This window comes from Salvelinus alpinus, chromosome 19, assembly GCF_045679555.1.
Source record: "Salvelinus alpinus chromosome 19, SLU_Salpinus.1, whole genome shotgun sequence".
In the NCBI taxonomy this organism is placed as follows: Eukaryota; Metazoa; Chordata; class Actinopteri; order Salmoniformes; family Salmonidae; genus Salvelinus; species Salvelinus alpinus.
In genome coordinates this window covers 41,316,272-41,340,295 of record NC_092104.1, presented here as the reverse complement: position 1 = coordinate 41,340,295, position 24,024 = coordinate 41,316,272, and the positions used below count along the sequence as shown (strand labels likewise).

The 24,024-nt window shown below is 43.2% G+C and overlaps 1 protein-coding gene across 1 annotated transcript; it reads right to left on the bottom strand.

Annotated features, from left to right (window-relative positions):
- Window positions 1–18,076: 18,076 nt before the first annotated feature.
- On the bottom strand, window positions 18,077–23,897 carry LOC139545607 (probable G-protein coupled receptor 21). The gene has a single exon (XM_071353570.1). It carries the CDS (start codon window positions 22,907–22,909, stop codon window positions 21,827–21,829), a length of 1,083 nt encoding a protein of 360 aa, XP_071209671.1. The 5' UTR covers window positions 22,910–23,897; the 3' UTR covers window positions 18,077–21,826.
- Window positions 23,898–24,024: the final 127 nt, after the last annotated feature.

Genomic DNA, 24,024 nt, shown 5'->3' with positions numbered 1-24,024 from the left:
TAAGTAATTAATTTGCATTTTATTGCATGACATAAGTATTTGATGACCTACCAACCAGTAAGAATTCCGGCTCTCACAGACCTGTTAGTTTTTCTTTAAGAAGCCCTCCTGTTCTCCACTCATTACCTGTATTAACTGCACCTGTTTGAACTCGTTACCTGTATAAAAGACACCTGTCCACACACTCAATCAAACAGACTCCAACCTCTCCACAATGGCCAAGACCAGAGAGCTGTGTAAGGACATCAGGGATAAATTGTAGACCTGTACAAGGCTGGGATGGGCTACAGGACAATAGCCAAGCAGCTTGGTGAGAAGGCAACAACTGTTGGCACAATTATTAGAAAATGGAAGAAGTTCAAGATGACGGTCAATCACCCTCGGTCTGGGGCTCCATGCAAGATATCACCTTGTGGGGCATCAATGATCATGAGGAATGTGAGGGATCAGCCCAGAACTACACGGAAGGACCTGGTCAATGACCTGAAGAGAGCTGGGACCACAGTCTCAAAGAAAACCATTAGTAACACACTACGCCGTCATGGATTAAAATCCTGCAGCGCACGCAAGGTCCCCCTGCTCAAGCCAGCGCATGTCCAGGCCCGTCTGAAGTTTGCCAATGACCATCTGGATGATCCAGAGGAGGAATGGGAGAAGGTCATGTGGTCTGATGAGACAAAAATAGAGCTTTTTGCTCTAAACTCCACTCGCCGTGTTTGGAGGAATAGAAGGATGAGTACAACCCCAAGAACACCATCCCAACCGTGAAGCATGGAGGTGGAAACATCATTCTTTGGGGATGCTTTTCTGCAAAGGGGACAGGACGACTGCACCGTATTGAGGGGAGGATGGATGGGGCCATGTATCGCGAGATCTTGACCAACAACCTCCTTCCCTCAGTAAGAGCATTGAAGATGGGTCGTGGCTGGGTCTTCCAGCATGACAACGACCCGAAACACACAGCCAGGGCAACTAAGGAGTGGCTCCGTAAGAAGCATCTCAAGGTCCTGGAGTGGCCTAGCCAGTCTCCAGACCTGAACCCAATAGAAAATCTTTGGAGGGAGCCGAAAGTCCGTATTGCCCAGCGACAGCCCCGAAACCTGAAGGATCTGGAGAAGGTCTGTATGGAGGAGTGGGCCAAAATCCCCGCTGCAGTGTGTGCAAACCTGGTCAAGAACTACAGGAAACGTATGATCTCTGTAATTGCAAACTAAGGTTTCTGTACCAAATATTCAGTTCTGCTTTTCTGATGTATCAAATACTTATGTCATGCAATAAAATGCAAATTAATTACTTAAAAATCATACAATGCGATTTTCTGGATTTTTGTTTTAGATTCCTTCTCTCACAGTTGAAGTGTACCTATGATAAAAATTACAGACCTCTACATGCTTTGTAAGTAGGAAAACCTGCAAAATTGTCAGTGTATCAAATACTTGTTCTCCCCACTGTACATATACATATAATGGTGTGTAAAGACAGTATGGACAGTATATGAATAGGAAAGGTGTGTACAGCAGTAGGTATATAGGATGAGCCATGACTAGAATACAGTATATGCATATAATGTAGGTCAAACAGTATGTAAACATTATTAAAGGGACCAGTGTTCAATGACTAGAGTACAGTATGTAAACATTATTAAAGTGACCCGTGTTAAATGACCTGAATGCAGTATGTAAACATTATTAAAGTGACCAGTGTTCAATGACTAGAATACAGTATATACAGTTGAAGTCAGAAGTTTACATACACCTTAGCCAAATACATTTAAACTCAGTTTTTCACAATTCCTGACATTTAATCCTAGTAAAAATTCCCTGTTTTAGGTCAGTTAGGATCACCACTTTATTTTAAGAATGTGAAAATGTCAGAATAATAGTAGAGAGTGTCACGCCCTGACCTTAGAGAGCCGTTTTATTTCTCTATTTGGTTAGGTCAGGGTGTGATGTGGGGTGGGCATTGTATGTTGTCTATTTCTTTGTTTTTGGCCGAGTATGGTTCCCAATCAGAGGCAGCTGTCTATCGTTGTCTCTGATTGGGAATCATACTTAGGCAGCCCTTTTCCCACTTTCTGTTGTGGGATCTTGTTTTTGTTAGTTGCTGGTTTAGCTCTACAATACTTTACGTGTCGTTTATCTTTCTTGTTTTTTTGGTGTTCATTTAATAAATTAAAAATGTACGCCTACCGCGCTGCACCTTGGTCTCATTCCGACGACAGCCGTAACAGAGAGAATGATTTATTTCAGTTTTATTTATTTCATCACATTCACAGTGGGTCAGAAGTGTACATACACTCAATTAGTATTTGGTAGCATTGCCTTTAAATTGTTTAACTTGGGTCAAACGTTTCGGGTTGGGTGAATTTTGGCCCATTCCTCCTGACAGAGCTGGTGTAACTGAGTCAGTTTTGTAGGCCTCCTTGCTCGCACACACTTTTTCAGTTCTGCCCACAAATTTTCTATGGGATTGAGGTCAGGGCTTTGTGATGGCCACTCCAATACCTTGACTTTGTTGTCCTTAAGCCATTTTGCCACAACTTTGGGAGTATGCTTGGGGTTAGAGCCCATTTGGAAGACCCATTTGCGACCAAGCTTTAACTTCCTGACTGATGTCTTGAGATGTTGCTTCAATATATACACATTATTTTCCTTTCTCATGCCATCTATTTTGTGAAGTGCACCAGTCCCTCCTGCATCAAAGCACCCCCACAACATGATGCTGCCACCCCCGTGCTTCATGGTTGGGATGGTGTTCTTTGGCTTGCAAGCCTCCCCCTTTTTCCTCGAAACATAACGATGGTCATTATGGCCAAACAGTAAATTTTTTGTTTCATCACACCAGAGGACATTTCTCCAAAAAGTACGATCTTTGTCCCCATGTGCAGTTGCAAACCGTAGTCTGGCTTTCTTATGGCGGTTTTGGAGCAGTGGCTTCTTCCTTGCTGAGCGGCCTTTCAGGTTATGTCGATATAGGACTCGTTTTACTGTGGATATAGATACTTTTGTACCTGTTTCCTCCAGCATCTTCACAAGGTCATTTGATGTTGTTCTGGGATTGATTTGCACTTTTCACACCAAAGTTCGTTCTTCTCTAGGAGACAGAAGGCGTCTCCTTCCGGAGCGGTATGACAGCTGTGTGGTCCTATGGTGTTTATATTTGCGTACTGTTGTTTGTATAGATGAACGTGGTACCTTCTGTCACGCCCTGACCTTAGAGATCATTTTTATGTCTCTATTTGGTTTGGTCAGGGTGTGATTTGGGGTGGGTATTCTATGTTCTATTATTTGTATTTCTATGTTTTGGCCGGGTAGGGTTCTCAATCAGGGACAGCTGTCAATCGTTGTCTCTGATTGAGAACCATACTTAGGAACCCCTTTTTCCCCACCTGTCTTTGTGGGAAGTTTACTTTGTTTCATGGCACATAGCGTTTAGCTTCACGGTTGGTTTTGTAGTGTTTATTGTTTTGTTCGGCGTCTTTTCATATAAAATGTACGCTTACCACGCTGCACCTTGGTCCAGTTCTTTCAACGGCCGTGACACCTTCAGGCGTTTGGAAATTACTCCCAAGGATGAACCAGACTTGTGGAGGTCTACACATCTGAGTTTGAAGGTAGGCCTTGAAATACATCCACAGGTACACCTCCAATTGACTCAAATTATGTCAATTAGCCTATCGGAAGCTTCTGATAGCCATGACACAATTTTCTGGAATTTTCCAAGCTGTTTAAAGGCACAGTCAACTTAGTGTATGGAAACTTCTGACCCACTGGAATTGTGATACAGTGAATTTTAAGTTAAATAATCTGTCTGTAAACAATTGTTGGAAAAATGACTTGTGTCATGCACAAAGTAGATGACCTAACCGACTTGCCAAAACTATAGTTTGTTGACAAGAAATTTGTGGAGTGGTTGAAAAATGAGTTTCAATGACTCCAAACTTCCGACTTCAACTGTACATATGAAGTGAGTAAAAAAGTATGTAAACATTATTCAAGTGACCAGTGTTCATTGACTAGAATACAGTATAAACAAATGAAGTGAGAAACAGTATGTAAACATTATTCAAGTGACCACTGTTCAATGACTCTATTTACATAGGGCACCATTCTCTAAGGTTCAGGGCCGACTAATGGTGACTGTTTAACAGTCTGATGGCCTGGAGATGGAAGCTGTTTTTCAGCTGTTTTGATGCAGCTATACTATCTCCACCTTCTTTTTTTTGTTAGTTTTATGTTACCCCTTTTTATCCCCAATTTTGGGATATTCAATTGGTAGTTATAGTCTTGTCCCATCATTGCAACTCCCATACGGACTCGGGAGAGGCAAAGGTCGAAACACGGGAGAGGCGTCCTCCGAAACACGACCCTTCCAAGCCGCATTGCTTATTGACACACTGCTCGCTTAACTGGAAGCCAGCCGCACCAATGTGTCGGAGGAAACACCGTTCAACTGGAGACCATGTCGGCATGCGTGCGCCTGGCCCGCCACAGGAGTCGCTAGGGCGCCATGGGACAAGGACATCCCGGCCGGCCAAAACCTTCCCTTACTCGGACAACGCTGGGCCAATTGTGCGACGCCTCATGGGTCTCCCGGTCGCTGTCGGCTGCGACACAGCCCGGGATCAACCCCAGATCTGTGGTGATGCCTCAAGCACTGCAGTGCCTTAGACCGCTGCACCACTGGTGAGGCCCCATCTCCACCTTCAAGATGGTAGCGCGATGAACTCGGCTCGGGCAGGTACGGTCCTTGATGATCTTCTTGGCCTTCCTGTGACACCGGGTGCTGCAGATGTCCTGGAGGGCAGGCAGTGTCTGCAAGTAATGCATCTTTCACCAGAGAGTCTTAGATCCTGTTTGTTGTGGTTTATGGCATTACCTGAACTTGGATCAAATGCTGCTGGTATTGAATATACAATTCTGGGTAGAATGTATAACCAAAGTTTGTTTTATATATGCACACACATCTATGTAGTGTGCTTATGGTATTACACATTCGATCCATTATTTTCTTTGAGCAGTATTCAGATGGACTTATGATTGATTTTTGTTTACGTTTTCTCTTCATCTCTGTAGGAATCTCTTCTTTGTAAAGCACAATACAACAGTTTTCGAAACCTGAACGTTCCTTCACAATGGCAGCTTTCTGTTATACCCACTCATTTTCTGGACATTCTCCATTCTGACCTTTTTGTGAATGTGTCTTATTGCACTCAACTATGTCTACAGTCTTATGAGTGTCAGCTCAATCTGTTAATTAATAAAGGGATGACTATACCTGTTATTTAGTGATTACTGCTCTTGAACTTGAATCCATTCATCCAAATGTCTGTTTTATAGGCCTCTTATCATCTAGAGTCAAGCTCTTCACAGTAGCAACTAGAGCCCGTTGCTTCCAGCCTTACCCACTTTAAAAGCTTGTCCTGACGTTCCCCCCGAATGGGAAACAAAATAAGCTTTAGTTGCATCAGCAACAACTGGACTGACAGCGACTGCCTGACACGGAGGAATGGTAAATTCATTTGATCCTACACACAAACACACAGGATCATATCAGGTGGATCTTCCAGTGAGAGCCAAGCAGGAAGTAGTGTACAATTACGCACCACTGGCACATGCCACTTGCATTAGTGGTGGTAGCTTTGCTGCCTTTTGCCATCCTACCTTCTCCCTGTGACTCTGTCCCAATAAAATATACAGTGGGGCAAAAAGTATTTAGTCAGACACCAATTGTGCAAGTTCTCCCACTTAAAAAGATGAGAGAGGCCTGTAATTTTCATCATAGGTACACTTCAACTATGACAGACAAAATGAGAAAGAAAAATCCAGAAAATCACATTGTAGGATTTTTAATGAATTTATTTGCAAATTATGGTGGAAAATAAGTATTTGGTCACCTACAAACAAGCAAGATTTCTGGCTCTCACAGACTTGTAACTTCTTCTTTAAAAGGCTCCTCTGTCCTCCACTCGTTACCTGTATTAATGGCACCTGTTTGAACTTGTTATCAGTATAAAAGACACCTGTCCACAACCTCAAACAGTCACACTCCAAACTCCACTATGGCCAAGACCAAAGAGCTGTCAAAGGACACCAGAAACAAAATTGTAGACCGTTCTAGAAATCATTGGGGAGGTACTCAGATCCAGACTCATTGCGGAGATGAAACTAACATTCATGGGTGTGGCATAGCTGCTGGCTGGAGCAAGGAGTTTCGGGTAGGCAGGAAAATGTTATGGTGCTGTGCTGGACGCAAAACCTGCACACCTGGGAAAAGCACTGTTCCAAAATAATGTTTAGATGTAGTGTGTGGCAGCAGCCCCCTCTATTGGCCTTCACCCTCAATACATGATCAGGGTCGTCAGTGGAGGGATCGGTTTCTCTGGCAGGATGGTACTAGGTAGTTTTGAGGCCAGTATCCTCCCTTTGTCACCCTGGGCTAGGGTAAGGGTAACAGTACAAAGAATTTGGTTTAGTATTGGTTACAGTCAGAGAGCAGTGGGCGGATGTAGTATCTTATGTTTTTGAAGGATTGTCTACATGTAACTTTGCATTCTCCCTAATTCAGTCTTGTTGGCTGTGAGAATGAATGAAATAAATCACAATGTGCATATTTTACTGGAGGTGGGCTGCATAGCAAGGCACGCACTGCACAGTAGTTCATACGGGAAATGTGTGATAAAATGTTTTCCGTTTTCTTGTGGTATCTAGTAAAAAAAGTATAAGATTCACCTCATTGTATCCTGAAAATATGTAGTGGGCTACAGTGGGTTATGCCACAGTAATACATCATGTCCACTAGATGGCGCTGGTTTTCTCCAGTTCTTATCAACTGTTAAACAGTTTTTGAATGGATTAAGACATCCATTATAACATTGAGTAGCAAAAAAGAATGCCTCTGTGATAAAAAAAAATGTTGTACGATACACAGTACAGTGCATGATCCTATCAGACCCTTTTCAATGGATAGCATACAAAGTCTATTCAAATCTTACTCTGATAATGTTACTGTAGTTATATAGAGACAGCAGTGAGTGAATGGGCTGCTTTGTTTTGCACTATAAATCACTAGCACTGTGATGAGTTTATAAGAAGTCCTTTTAAAGTAACTGTCCAGTGAAAATCTCACTTTTCATATTCTGTTAACACATACCCAAATAATGTTGTTGACTCATCCTACACTTTTATTAAAGCTGCAATATGTAACTTTTTGGGTGACCCAACCAAATGCACATAGAAATGTGTGTTATTAGTCTGTCATTCTCATTGAAAGCAAGTCTAAGAAGCCGTAGATCTGTTCTATGTGCACTATTTCTATGCTTCGCCGTTCTGAAGTTTAGTTTTTGCGTCATTTACATTCGGTTTTATACACCAGCTGAAAATACAATATGTTTGGTTATTGAAAATATATTTCACAGTGGATTAGATGGTACAATGATTCTCTACACTTTGTGCTTGTATTGCTTGTTTTTTCACATAAACTGAAATTAGGGCGAACCAGGATTTTAGCAACCAGGAAATGGCAGAGCAATTTCTGCATTTTGCACCTTTAAAGGGGAACTGCCTCCTAGAACCAACTTCTCTGGTTATAAACGGCCTATAAGGCATTGATTTGAGTCAGAAACATTAATTATAGTGTCAAAATTGACCAAATACTGTAAATAGGATAATTTTGGTCATAAAGTCAGTCTCATCCAAAACGAGATGTGTAAGTGAGTGTGTCACGACGTGTATGGATGGGTTGGGTATGGATTATTTACAAGGCCGCTTTTGCCAATGATGTCCAATAGCCCAGAGACAACAAGGTGTGGTCCGCACCCAGCTGCCATGTGTTGTGGACATGTTGTCAAGTCTGGAATATATGCACACTTTCATAGGAGTGAAAATGGTCTTCCATAAAGTTTGTGCAAACATCTAATGCATTCATAATATTGCTCAAGATGGCAAGGAATGGATTACATACAACAAACGTACGACATGATGGCTGTGACTGGTGTGTGGTGAGCAGCTAGCTAGCTAGCTAGCTACGATACTGTGATGTAACTAGCTAAATATATAGCCTCTCCCTAGTGTGTAATGTCCTAGAAAGGAAGATTTTTATAGCTAACGTTGCACCTGACAATAAGATTTGATAGGATGTAACGTTAGCCAGCTTGCTATCGATATGGTTTCAACTCAAACTGGCTAGATAAAAAGATCAAATTCAATTTTATTGGTCACATACACGTTTAGATCCCTCCTAGCTAACGTTAGCTAACTAGCCAATTCATTTAAACTCAGACAAAGATATTGATAACTAACATGAATTTGCAAGTTAGGTAGCCATCTACTTTTATGAGAATGGGCATGTTGTTTGGGTTATCACTTGCTCATGATAACTCAGGCTTGACGGCATTCTGCATTTACTATAATGGGACTGGGAGTCATGATATAGAATGGTGCTGGAGGGAATAGCAGCCGTTTTAAGGGCTCCTGACCAATTATGCTATTTTGTGTGGTTTTTTTCTACTGATCTTAACTTTTTTTGTACATAATGTTTCTGCCATCATTTCCTATTACTGAAAAATGCTCCTGGATATCAGAACAGTGATCAGTAACCTCGATTTGGATGAGGATTTCTACTTCAATGAGTCGGTTGGCAAAGGACATACTGCTCATCCCGGGCCAGGCCCAAATCCCTGATACTCAAAAAAGGTAGAGGCGGTGTTACAGAGGCCGGCGTGCGGGACACCTGATGAGACTGCATCGGAGAGTGGATAAACTGCCTCTATCCTCTATTGCCAAACGTGCAATCACTGGAGAATAAACTGGACTAGCTCCGTTCGAGACTATCCTATCATAAACGTAATCTGTAGAACTGTAATATCCTATGTTTATTACAGTGGATGAACAAGGACATGGAAAATATGAATCTAGTTTTTCTATACATTGGCAGAACAGTACGGCAGCGTCAGGTAAACTCAAGGGAGGTGGTGCGCAATCTCAAATATTAAGGAAGTCTCAAGGTTCTGCTCGCCTGAGTTACAATACCTCATGATAAGCTGTAGACCATACTATTTTCCAAGAGTTTTCATCTATATATTTCATAGCTGTTATTTTACCACAGCATGTCACCTGTGCAACTAGAGGTGAAAAAACTCTAGATCACCTTACCCCACACACAGAGACACATACAAAGCTCTCTCTCAACCTCCATTTGGCAAATCTGACCATAACTCTATCCTCCTGATTCCTGCTTACAAGCAAAAACTCAAACAGGAAGTACCAGTGACGCGGATGCTAAGCTACAGGACTGTTTCGCCAGCAGTGTCTGGAATATGTTTTGGCATTCATGTGATCGCCTTCAGGAGTTTACCACATCAGTCACCGGCTTCATTAATATGAGCATTGGCAACATCATCCCCACAGTCACCGTACATACATATCCCAACCAGAAGCCATGGATTACAGGCAGAATTACTTTCCCATTGTTCCTCAAAAATGCAGTGTATGATATACGATTTTGTAGCTCTGAGTCTCTACTTTTATCACAATTTCAAATTTTTCGACATAAGACCGAATCCAGGTGATGAGTCACATTTACAAGTCAGAGGTCCAGACGGATTACCATGATGCGTACTCAGAGTATGCACTGACCAGCTGGCAAGTGTCTTCACTTACATTTTCAACCTCTCCCTGACCCAGTCTGTAGTGTCTACATGATTCAAGCAGACCACCATAGTCCCTGTGCCCAAGAATGCCTAGGTAACCTGTCTAAATGGCTATCGCCCCGTGGCACTCACATCTGTAGTCATGAAAATCTTTGAAAGGCTGGTCATGGCTCACATTAACACCATCTCAGACACTCTGGACCCACTCCAATTCGCATACCGCCCAAACAGATCCACAGATGACACAATCTCTATTGCACTCCACACTGCCCTCTCCCACCTAGACAAGAGGAACACCTACATGAGACTGCTGTTCATTTACGACAGCTCACTGTTCAACACCATAGTGCCCTCCAAGCTCATCATTAAGCTCAAGACCGTGGGACTGAACACCTTCCTCTGCAACTGGATCCTGGACTTCCTAACAGGCCGCCCCCGGGTGAGGGTAGGCAACGATACAGCCGCCACGCTAACCCTCAACAATTTGGCTCCTTAGAGATGTGTGTTTAGTCCCCTCTTGCATTTCCTGTTCTTATTTTTATTCATAATTTTTGGGGGGGTACTTTTTACCCCTTTTTTCTCCCAATTTCGTGATATCCAATTGGTAGTTACAGTCCCTAGACCACTGCAACACTCGGGATGCCTGCACTCCCTGTTCACCTACGACTGCGTGGCGGCGCACAACTCCAAAACCATCATTATGCTGACGACATAATGGTGGTAGGCCTGATCACAGGCGACGATGAGACTGGCTATAGAGAGGAGGTCAGTGACCTGGCAGTGTGGTGCCAGGACAACAACCTCTTCCTCAATGTCAGAAAGACAGAAGAGCTGATCGTGGACTACAGGAAATGGAGGGCCGAGCATGCCCCCATCCACATTTACGGTGCTGTGGTGGAGCGGGTCGAAAGCTTCTAGTTCCTCAGTGTCTACATCACTAAGGAATTAACATGGTCCACACATACCAACACAGTCGTGAAGAAGGCACAACAATGCCTCTTCCCCCTCAGGAGACTGAAAAGATTTGGCATGGGCTCTCAGATCCTCAAAAAGTTCTACAGCTGCATCATTGAGAGTATCTTGACTTTCTGGATCACCGCTTGGTATGGCAACTGCTTGGCATCCGACCACAGGGCACCACAGAGGGTAGTGCATATGGCCCAGTACACCCCTGGGGCCAACCTCTCTGCCATCTAGGACCTCTGTACCAGGTGGTGTCAGAGGAATGCCCTAAAAATTGTCAAAGACTCCAGCCACCCAAGTCATAGACTGTTCTCTCTGATACTGCACGGCAAGCGGTAGCGATGCACCAAGTCTGGAAAAAAACAGGACCCTGAACAGCTTCTATCCCCGAGCCACAAATAGCTATCTTGACTATCTGCATTGACAATATTTGCAACTATTTTGAGTCATTACATACGCCCTTGCTACTGTTTATTATATATCATGTTGCCTAGTCACTTTACCCTTACCTACAGTTGAAGTTGGAAGTTTACATACACCTTAGCCAAATACGTTTAAACTCAGTTTTTCCACAATTCCTGACATTTAATCCAAGTTAAAATTCCCTGTCTTAGGTCAGTTAGGATCACCACTTTATTTTAAGAATGTGAAATGTCAGAATAATAGTAGAGAAAATGATTTACTTCAGCTTTTATTTCTTTCATCACATTCCCAGTGGGTCAGAATTTCACATACACTCAATTAGTATTTGGTAGCATTGCCTTTAAATTGTTTAACTTGGGTCAAACGTTTCGGGTAGCCTTCCACAAGCTTCCCACAATAAGTTGGGTGAATTTTGGCCCATTCCTCCTGACAGAGCTGGTGTAACTGAGTCAGGTTTGTAGGCCTCCTTGCTCGCACATGCTTTTTCAGTTCTGCCCACAAATGTTCTTTTGGATTGAGGTCAGGGCTTTGTGATGGCCACTCCAATACCTTGACTTTGTTGTCGTTGGATTTTTTTAACTAAACGCGCGAACAAAAGGAGGTATTTGGACAGAAATTATGGACTTTATCGAACAAAACAAACATTTATTGTGGAACTGGGATTCCTGGGAGTGGATTCTGATGAAGATCATCAAAGGTAAGTGAATATTTATAATGCTATTCTGACTTCTGTTGACTCCACAACATGGCGGGTACCTGTATGGCTTGTTTTTGTGTCTGAGCGCCGTACTCAGATTATTGCATGGTGTGCTTTCTCCGTAAAGTTTTTTTGAAATCTGACACAGCGGTTGCATTAAGGAGAAGTGGATGTAAAATTCCATGCAAAACAGTTGTATCTTTTAGCAATGTTTATTATGAGTATTTCTGTAAATTGATGTGGCTCTCTGCAAAATCACCAGATGTTTTGGAACTACTGAACATAACGCGCCAATGTAAACTGAGATTTTTGGATATAAATATGAACTTTACCGAACAAAACATACATGTATTGTGTAACATGAAGTCCTATGAGTGTCATCTGATGATGATCATCAAAGGTTAGTGATTCATTTTATCTCTATTTCTGCTTTTTGTGACTCCTTTCTTTGGCTGCAAAAATGGCTGTGTTTTTCTGTGACTTGGCTCTGACCTAACATAATAGTTTGGTGTGCTTTCGTCGTGAAGGAATCGGACACTGTGGCTGGATTAACAACAAGTGTATCTTTAAAATGGTGTAAAATACTTGTATGTTTGAGGAACTTTAATTCTGTTTTGAATTTGGCGCCCTGCAGTTTCACTGGCTGTTGACGAGGTCCCACATACCCTAGTGAGGTTTTAACTTGTCATGCGCTAATTGATTTGGGCGTGACAATATCACTCGTCTCTCTAGCATTGTTCAATGATCTCAAAATGGCTTTGAAGCCAACTAAAAGTCGGTTAAAAGTGGAACGATGCGAAACTACACTTCAAGGTTTCACTCAGACTACCTCGCCTTTCACATTGAGAATCATGCTGAAACTACACTTCCAAGACGTATTGCTCTGTGTATGTTACCAGCCTCTAATCTGAACCTCTGCTACTTGGAGCAGGCTTGATGGATTGGTTACTCCCACTGATGGATTGGAAAACCGACCATGTATGGTCTCATGTCACAGGCCTTCTCCACTGACCACACTGTCTTCCCCTAATGCTAGCTGCAATGCAGTCATTTATGAGGGGTATCTGTCAAAAGCACCCCTTGGAAAAAAGACGTTTCAAAACCTCTTGGTGCAGAATCAGATCCAAGGAGATATTACGATATCTCAACACATTCTATCAGCATACCTGATTGACCATTATTTTCATGATTTCAAGCCAGCAGTCTCTGTGAATGAGAAACCTCCCTCTTTGAAGTCGAGCAATACGGTAGTTGAGATGATCTTCTCTTGCCCTTCGGACACTTCCGCAAGCACTGCGGCCGTCTCAGCAAGAAAAACATTGATGTGCAGAGTGTACTCTGCTTCAGATGATACATCTTCCGCTTTGTGGGGGATTGTCACCCGTTACAATGACACTAATGTCATCAGTCCAGCAACTGACCCGATGACTCCCACTGGTGAATCACTTTGCGATATCACAGACAGATATCCTCATCTCAGTTTGCAGGTACTGAAGAGGCGTCCACACGCGGACGCTGTGGTGACTGACAGGCCTCGACAGCCACTCAGCATTTTGAAGGACAAACACCAGGAGATTTGGTTGAAAGGTTACAGCCATTCTCATAACAACGCGGACGCTGACAACTCGTACATAGGGTCCGATATTTTTGTTTGTACCTCGTATACCAACACCAACCGCTGGTGGGGCGGTCCAGAGACACAAAGGTAGGGAATACTAGCCCGGACCCATGATGAGCCTCATCGAGGTCAATGGTGGGGTTCGAGACTACGTGCAACACCATACGAGGCCGCCAGAGCAGAAAACAAATCTAGTTGTTAACTAGTGTACCACACTGGTCATTAAAGAGGTCCAGTGGACTTCCACCTGCAAAACAAATGGCAAAAATAGTCATGCCTTGCTATGTGTAGGTTCAACTACAATACAACTAGTAAAATGCTCTAATCATGTGTTCCGGTAGGATAATATTTCAGAATAAATCGATAAGATAACTGGTCCCCTTGAGTACCAGTACCAATGCCAGCACAGTCAGTCCAGCAACAACCAGTAAGAGGATTAGAGACCTCACAAGTCAAATTGTTATTGATAACAGCGACGGAGGAGTTAGTAGACACTCAGATTTCAACACGTGTAGGGGAATCTCCAGAACACTCTTCTGATGGTCAACACACATGCCACTAATAAATAGAACCTTCCATTCAGGAGGAAAGTTATTAGAAGTCATGAACCATGATCACAATGACTGGTTCAGTGCTTAGAGAGTACTTCCGTCGTGAGGTTAGCTCCTCCGTGGATAACATAGCTATGAAATAGACTCCTTCATTCCTATCACCGCTACAATGGCGTAAGACACATTGATGTGTAGTAAAACTACTACAGGTCACCTTAACATATGTCTTGAGGTCGACATCAATTCTTACTGACCTGGAAATGATCTCATTGACCTGGAAATTATCTGATGACGTCAGACTCATTCTGAACAGGTTGCAACCTACCAGGATACTTGGTTCTTTCCCTTGGCATGTGCGCTTATATAAGCATTAACGCACACGTACAACGGACCATTTAATGAGGATTTTTGCTCTGATCACTTAAGGGTGTTCTGTTTCCATTGGACCTGTCATGACATTTTTTATCCGACATGCACTTTACTCGCATAAAAAGGTTGGATGGAGACCTGGTTAGTGATATCATTTTTTTTATATGCATCTTCCATTTGGCATGTCTCTTATGATGTGGTTCACAGCACCACTAATGGATGTGTTGACTTGACAAGTGCTTTGGAGTTTTGAATGACCCTTCCCCCCTTTTGTTCCATGCAATTATGTTCCATTCCACATTGGAAATCGACACTTCCCTACTATACACTGAGTATACCAAACATTAGGAACACCTTCCAAATATTGAGTTTAACCCCCCCCCCCTTTTGCCCTCAGAACAGCCTCAATTCATCAGGGCATAGACTCTACAAGGTGTCTAAAGCGTTCCATAAGGATGCTGGCGCATGATATCTCCAATGCTTCCCACAGTTGTGTCAAGTTGACTGGACATTCTTTGGGTGGTGGATCATTCTTGATACACATGGGAAACTGTTGAGCGTGAAAAACCCAGCAGTGTTGCAGTTCTTGATACAAACCCTTGTGTCTGGCACCAACTACCATACACCAGCCACTGAATGGGACACATGCACAATCAATGTGTCAATTGTCTCAAGGCTTAAAAATCCTAATTTAACCTTAAATCATGATTTAACCTGTCTCCTCCCCTTTATCTACACTGATTTGAAGTGGATTTAACAAGTGACATCAATAAGGGATCATAGCTTTGAACTGGAGTCACCAGGTTAGTATTTGTCATGGAAAGAGCAGGTGTCCTTCATGTTTTGTACCCTTGTACACAGGTTACTGTTCACTGAGAGTGAGTTCCTCTTCCTGGATGTCTACAGGTTTACCATGATAAATCCCTGTTCTCATCTCACTGTACTCCATTGAGTTACAGCACCAAGGCTTCAGAAGAACGAGATTGCCTGCCAAATGTTATAGTCTGGTCTACAGTAAAGGATAATATCTTGCGTAATGGCATTCCATAGCATGATGCCATTTCACATTTCTATAGGCTCCCACAGCATGAATCCATCATGACATGTGATGTGGGAGGGAGATGAGCTGATGCAAAGACTACAGTATATTACAGGGCCTGTCTTCTGGCTCCCACACCCACGCATTCTACCATCTACAATAGTGTCACATAGATTATGCTGCTCTTTCAATTTTTCATTTTTGATGTTCTGACCAGCAACGCCTCTGAATAATAGTTGGGGCTGGCTCCATCTTGTGCAGCAACTCTGGGTTGATCAAAGCGAGAGGAGAGAGGATCCAGAGTGTTGAGTCTAAAGTTCAACACCTCTCAGCTCATTTCTTATCCTACACTCAGAATTGACGTCTTATTTACTTTTCGTCTTGAGGGATTCCTTCACTTGAATTTTTAGAATTTTTACATCTGTGACTGTTTGCATTTGGGAGATAAAACCGTCTTGGTTGGCAGGGTTCCCTGAAAGTACTAAGGAAGTGGATAAGAGTTGGCAGACTGGGCTGAGACACACACCAACAGTGTTTGCTGGCCGAGAGTACTTAGCACCTCTGAACGTAAATTGGGAACCGAGTGCGCACCGTTTTTACATGTTGAATCAGCGTGAAAAAAGTCTGCAGTCAGACGTCTACAGCGGGTGGTAATAATGCTTTTCTACTTTCTTATTAATTTATTCTCAAAAGGACACCTTCACTCAATAATCAACCCCCTACTTTGCACCTAACAAGCTTGTTTGCCATATCAAGCGTCTTCAGAACTGTAAAAAGAAATGTCACGTGAGTTTGCCCTGTCATTCCACATTAAGAAACTGTGTATATGGGTCAGCCTGCGGTAGGAGGGCTATTGTAACTGTAGTTCGCATGTACCTTAGAGTCTCTCTCTCACACTCACACACACACACACACACCAAAACAAAACAACCGTGAAGCTTAAGGCTATGTGCCACAAACAAAGTTAACTTCCCACACAGAAAGGAGGGAAAGGGCTACTTAAGTATGGTTCCCAATCAGAGACAACGATAGACAGCTGTCCCTGATTGAGAACCATACCCGGCCAAAACATAGAAATACAAAATCATAGAAAACAAAAACATAGAATGCCCACCCCAAATCACACCCTGACAAAACCAAATAGAGACACTCTCTCTCTCTCTCTCTCTCTCTCTCTAATTCAAGGGGCTTTATTGGCATGGGAAACATATGTTTACATTTCCAAAGCAAGTGAAATGGATAAACAAAATTTAAATAAACAATAAAAAGTGAACAGTAAATATTAGTCACAGAAGTTCCAAAAATAATAAAGACATTTCAAATGTCATTGTCTATATACAGTGTTGTAATGATGTACAAATAGTCTCTCGTTCTCTCCCTCTCCTCTCTCAGCTGCCAGAACCTCAGTTCCCTTTTAGATTAGATAAAGGGTAAAACCAACAAGAAAGAAAGCAAGAAAAGAATGCCAGGAAGAAAGGGTAATAAACAAAGAACTGCCTGTACTACAGAAGGAAGCTGAAGGAATTCACATTTTCCATATTGGAGGTTCCCACCGACCACAACCCGTCCCTTCAATGGGCCGTGGCTCAGGCATGGATCAGGTTGGATAATCATCAATGTTTATGTTCCTTCTATTTCTGGCCTGGGTTATCAGGGGCTGAGTTAGTTACCTCACAATGATTAGTGCGACACACTGCGTGCGTGTAAGAGAGAAACGCTCCAGGTAGCTGTGTGCGTGTGTGTGGTCAGGTGAGCCTGATAAAGAGAGGGAAGAGGCCCTGCCATGTCAGGTCAGGATCAATATAGATTGCTCCAGCTCTGGCACCAGCTTAATTTCCGGGCAATAGCCAAGAATAACTATCGGCATGAAAAAAGCATTTCCCCCTCCTTCACATCACTCTGGTTCCAGGGATAGCTATACTTAGTGACTCAATCTCACTTCCTGTACTACACCGCCACACAACCCCACTAGAACCCAAGCCAAGATAATTCCCACACTAAGGTTAAAGATGCACTACGCAGAAATCGATCTGCCATTTCATGGTTGCTAAAATCCTAATCGTTTGCTTAATTTCAGTTTATGTGACAGCACAAGCAAGTGTAGTGTAGCGAATCATCTAAACTGCTGTGAAATATATTTCCCATAACCCTAAATATTGTTTTTTCAGCTGTTTGAAGCTGGTGTACAAAACCAAATGTAAAAGACTGAAAAACTCAACTTAAGAACGGGAACCATAGAAATTGTGCACATAGAACAGATGTACCGCATCTTAGACTTGCTTTCAATGAGAATTACAGATCTATAACACACATTTATATGTGCATTTGGTCAGGTCGCCCAAAAAGTTACACATTTCAGCTTTAAAGCATCACTCAAACTGAAATGCTCCCCTAATCAAAAATGAACAAAGAATTGTTTGGAGTAAATACTCTTCAGGGAGTATGTATTATCCATCTGATATTGTGACAGTGAGACTAAGACCATGGAGGAAAATTTGGTAAAACTTGATCCAGTGATGTTATAGGGCAGGGGTATTCAAATCCTACCCTGGTGGTCTGGACTACCGCTGGTTTTCTGATCTATGTGATAATTAATTGCACCCACCTGGTTTCCCATGTATAAATCGGTCACTGATTAGAGAGGAAGAATGGGGAAAAAAGCAGTGGAACTGGATTTGAGGTTAAGATTTTAATTTGAGGGTTATAGGGTGTAGATTTAAGAAAAGCGTTTGACTAATGCTAAAAAAAAACATTGTATACACTCCAGTACAGTTGGTAACTTCACATTTAATCATCGGTTGCAGGATACAATCAGAATCAGAGTGGTCATCAGCAATTGTCAGCAAATACATACAGTACTTATCACAGGAGGTACAGTCCCCAACACGTGAGGTACAGAATATTTGTTGAAGAGCTGAGATTGCTTTTCACATTGGGAAACCAGTATTTTACCCACCTTTATATTTTAGTTCAAATGTGCAATTTAACATCAGTTGTGGTGGTTCTAATGGTGGCAGCTAAGCGAAAGTCTCTTTTCAATGAATGTATAATGAACTAGTTGTTCAGTTACATGTTCATTAAAAACACAACCCCAGGAAACATTGTATGTTTCATGAAGTTATCTTGCCTCTGTACTCCTCAGAATGAATCATCATAAATCACTTGTCAGAATGCGGAATACAGTTGAGATGGTGGTGTTGGACTGAGGGGGGAGCGACGCCAAGGGAGAGTCTCGCTGTTCCAATCTAAATACATTACAACCCCCCCAATCCTCAACCCCCACCCGACCCCTCCTCCCAAATACTGGTCCAGATTTGGCACTGCGGGTCTGGTCTCTGTGAAACACCACGTCCCCTGAGATCACCGCTGTAGCTTTTGATTCTGGTCCGATTCTGACAACAGCAACCATTTTCCCACAGGAAAAAACATGCTCTTTGACACAACATGTTTTGTTTTACAACATCAAAGCCTAAAGGAACCCACGTGAGTGGGATCTTGAACTATATAATGTGCTGATTGTGGTGCATTAAGGAATGTGCTCAACAACATATGAGAGGACGACATACAATATACCATAATGCACAATTTAGGAGGAGTCATTTGGAAATCAATATACAAGGTCATCCTCAACATTAACCATTGCGATTTCATACGTACAGTATCTTCAGCAATTCAAAGAGACTTGCAATATGCTGGTAACGTCTTGGACAAGTGCAAAACGTGATACTTCTCTTCTCAGATTACACTGTGACCAGACCCCCCCCCCCCCCCCCCCCAAAAAAAACAGTCTACATCGAAGATAAAGTACATTGAGTACTGCACTCTCCCATTGAAGGGCTTTCATGTTATCTCAAAATAAAACCAAGACTCTCGTTTATAGTCATGTGAGCGCAACAGAACACACACTTCTCTCTCACATTCTAGAACAGTCATGTGGGCCAAATAAAGGACAACTACTCTTCAATCAGATACCGATAGATATCAAATATCACATGCACATAATTCAGTTGACCAACGGGCTTGTGTCAGATAAGGACGAAAGCCCTTTAGTAATAGCACTGCTGATATGTTTTCATTGTCTTGAGAAGATTTGGGAGGGGACAGAAACTTCTATTGCACAGACAGACAGACAGCAGCATGTGGAGACTGGTGAGGGAAACAAGCACTTACAAGCAGCCCCTCGGAGGAAAAACAGTGTGAAAAAAAAAACTCTCAAAATATTCCTAAATCTGAATAAATTCACACTCTTTAAAAAGGTTTCTGACGTAGAGACCCATACAAAAATATATCTGTTCTCTTGAACTACTAAGGTCTTTCCCAGAAAGGTGGAATTTCTGAAAACTAGAATATGACCTAAACGAAATATAGTATGATATTTACACACCATCATCAATGGTTATAATGTTAAGGAAATTGTGTAGGCTATAGACAAAAACTGCTTTCAGTGGCATCCTCCTAAAATGACTATTGATCATCTCACCCACCTCTCACTGGCTGAAATACCATCATGCATAGACAATTTCTGAAAAATAATATTGTAAAAAAAAAAAAAGAATTCTATATTCGCATATTCAATATTATCCTGTGATATCAACAGTCATAACACCACAGTTAAGCACTATTCTTGAACAGATTTTTTTTTTTAAACATACAAATGTTGTATACAAGACCTGTATACACACTATAGTACAAAGATGCCGTCATGCTGTCCTTGGAAATAAGAATACAGAGTGCTGCAGTGCAGGCCCATCTCATATTCTCCTTACTTGCTCTACTGTGTGTGTGAGGGACTGATTGTCTATGACTGTGTACGTATAGGTTTGTCATATAAGAAGACTCCTGCACATACAGCACAATCACTTCTGAAACTTTTATTGTATTGATGTTTCAGTGAAGTGTACACTGTCCAAGGTCTTTGTCTCCTATCCAACATATATTTACATATATTTGCACATAAACCTAGTTCACATAAAAAACCTATTAGCAATTCAAGTCTATTTTCCATAAAAGCCTTCGAGACCCACGGTAGATCCATATAAACCTACTTTGTATAAAACCCTTAGAAACACCTTGTCTTAATGACCCCTCTGACTTCTAGAAAGACAATCTGGCTCTCTGGTAGCCTACTGTACATGTGCTGCTCTGCCACTCAGCTCATCTGTACAGCTAACAGGAGCCAAAGGGCACAGAGTGAGAGAACAGCTCAACAGTAAGACTACACACACAGTAAGGATTGTGTCTCTCTTTGTTGTGCATCTGGATCAGTAGCATGCTTAACATGCTGCAATTCCAATCTATAAGAACATCTTACTTATGTTATTGCTGTCAGATTAGGATGAGTAAATTGTGCATTTGTAGCCTCAAGACCAGTCTAAATGCATCAGCCATTAAGGGTAAACAAACAACTGATGTTCGACCTCAGGAAACATGGACAGAGAATAAAATACTCAAATAAATCAACTTGTCTCCTTGCTGAGAATTCAGAATGAATTGGTGGTCCATGATAAACCAGAATGCCATCTTGCAAAAATCGGCTAATTCATACATTAACATTCCTGTATGAAACTCAACACTTCATAAACATTCTTGGCTCTCACCTCTAACACCCAACTTCAAAAGAGAAGAATCCCTTTCATAAAATACACACAAGCTACTGAATAAACCTCAAGTATTTTTTTTATAGGAAACCAACTGTTCCCAGTCCTTTTCACACCATTACTCCTCTCTGTATGCTACAGCCTACTGTAGTGCACAATATCATTATCAGATTATCTGACTGCTACAAAATGTAAACTATTTGTCGCAATATAAGAGAAGAAAAACAGTATATTTCAAGTGCTTTTATGTTTCTAAAATACTTTTTTGCATCACTCATGTATACCCTGAAAGAACAAAGACGATTAAACAGTCTTGAATCATTGTTGAAATAACTTTTTGCACTACATTGGTTTACACAGTACAAGTCGTGTTGTGCTGATATTGTCCTTTTTTTGCATTGGGAAGATGTTAGGTTCACAGGCACACCTAAACTCGGCACCAAAGCTGTAAGATTGGAGTTGCTCCTCTTCAAAACCCACAGAGAACTGTGTGCCTTTTTTCCCCTCAGCTCCATTCTGATATCCATATATACAACCACAAACCTTCTCCTCCACACGTGGTGGTGATCCACCCAGCCAGAAATAGGCAGCCCCGCTTGGGAGAACACTCCAGAAGAAGACCCCTCCAGCTCCTGCCTGCAAACCACCCCTCTGACCTGGCCATAGGGAGCTCTATGTACTACTGCTGTAGAAATACAACCTGTCAAATGCAATGTAGTAGTAATACACTGCACTCACCAGGGGCTGAAGCCAAAGCCAAGGCCACAGCTTACTGTACCCACTGGGCACACACTGGTTGAATAAACATTGTTTCCACGTCATTTCAATGAAATTACTTTGAACCCATATGGAATAGATGTTGAACTGACGTCTGTGCCCAATGGGTAGCTAACCAACTAGACAGTGTCTGTAGGAGATTGTTACACATGGCAGGCTGGGGCTGGGCGCGGCCTGGGTAGAGCGGGACCCTTCTTCCCCTCCATGCAGCAGCCCATTCCCTGACAGGGGGAGCAGAGTTGCCTGAACAGGCGGCCCAGGCCCTTCCGGAACACACTGTTGGAGAGACTATAGATGAGACAGTTGCAGAAGCTGTTGCTGATGGCTAGCCATGTGGTGAGGAATGAGGCCACCAGGTGGCGGTAGAGTCCGGCGCTCTCCAGCAGGAAGTAAAGGATGTAGGGCATCCAGAGCACATAGAACACACTGGTGATTCGGAAGAGCACCATGGCATAGCGTTTATCCGGGCACCCTTCGCCACGCTCGCCCCTTTCACTCTCCTGGGGGCCGAAGCGTGCATGGCGCTGGGTGATCTCCCGGGTGTGCTGACGGCAGATACGGAAGATATTCCCATAGGTGAAACACACAGTGAGGGCGGCCGGCGCATACAGCATAGCCGCGATGAACGAGCTAAAGCCCGGATCGGTCTGCCACGAGGTCGCACACCAGCGAAATATGTCCCCATGGTAGCCGGGCTTCCCCCAGCCAAAGAAGGAGGGCAGGAAAATGAGGGCGGAGTAGAGCCAGATGAGGCCAATGCAGACGCGCAGGCGGCATGGTGTGACCAGTGTGGCGTAGGAGAATGGCTGTGTGATGGCGATGTAGCGGTCAACACTAATACACGCAAGAGACACCATGGACACGCTCTTCAGCACGGACACCAGGTAGCCGAACACCTGACAGGTGAGCTCCTCATCCAACCCCTTGAGGTAGTGGAGCAGGGACAGGGAGGGCACCAGGCAGCTCACCCCCACCAGGAGGTCTGCATAGGCCATGGTCTGGATGAAGTGGCTGGTGGTGTGGTGGTGGAGCAGCGGAGCACAGTGGAACACGACGATCACCACCAGGTTGCCGCTGATGATGAGGATAGTGAGGAAGAGAATGACGGCCGCCTCCAGCACGCAAGTGTTGAGGGTATGGGAGTAGCCCAGGCCCAGCAGGCAGAAAGGAGAGCTGCTTTGGTTCACATCGGACGAGGAAGAGTTCATGTTCAGTTCTGCTCTCATCTCACTACGGTCTTTATCTCTCTCTTTAGACAGACCGTCAGTTTAGCTGTGCTCTCTCACAATGGTCGTTATCTCTTTCTGTCAGTTCATCAATACGTGCTCCTCTACTTCCGTTTCCCCATGGAGGTGAGCTGCTACCAGATGGTAGTTTTCTTCCCCTCCTCTTCTCTTCTGATCCTCTTCTAGTCGTCTCTTCTTTCACTTTTCTGGCCCCAGAGTGCAATGCAGTATTACAGCAAACGTCATCCTCTTACAGCAGAGGATGTTGCTGTTTAGGAGTGTGTGTCTCTGGGTGTGTGTGTGTACGTGCTTGAGTCTTGTGTTGGTACTGGCCAGCCTTCTGGTGGGCTAACCTAGCACATGCAGGCTCTGGTGTGTACAGTACACAGGGGCTGCAGTAGAGTCTGTCTCACTACTTGTGTCGGTTCCACCTCTATTCTTCTCTCCTTACCAATAAGCTGCAGAGGTGAGAAAAGCTGAGCTTGCACACAAACACAATCTCTGGACGGCAACTTCTGTGCATGCCCTGTACAATACCAGCAGGTGGAGTTCAAGGAGTCCCGGAGGTCATCAAAAAGTCTAGATCTATAACTCCTCTGTGAAAATACAACCAGTATAGAGAGAGATTTCACAGACTAAAACTGTCGCCAGCAGCCAGAAACACATTCCAACCAAAACGGTGTCGCAAACCTCTAAAAGTAGCAGCAGCAGCAGCCGTGCCTAGCAGGAGAGATGCAAAGAAAGACGTATTCAATATCCAAAATCCCACAGCATCCACAGACAAGAGAGTAAGAGGATAGTAGAGCATCCAGTTGTGAGGTATATGTCTCTAGGCGCTCCAGTCTCTGATTCCAAACCTCTTGTGAGGCTGAGCCATTGAGTGTTTAGAGTAGAAGAATAGGGAGGACACAGAGTCGTTTACTGCTCCACTCTGCTGTGGCACTGATGCAGCAATGGTACTGTCCTCTCCTCCCCCTAATTCTCTCTCTCTTGCGTGTGCTCTCTCTCTGTCTTTTTCCTTCACTATGCCTGCAGCAACAACAGCCAGAGAGGAAGAGCTCCTCCCTGTCTGTGGACCCAGCCAGTGAGTAGCCGGGTAGACTCTTACAAAATCG

Excerpts from the sequence above, each read along its gene's own strand:
- LOC139545607 (XM_071353570.1), bottom strand. The coding sequence starts at position 22,909 with ATGAGAGCAGAACTGAACATGAACTCTTCCTCGTCCGATGTGAACCAA.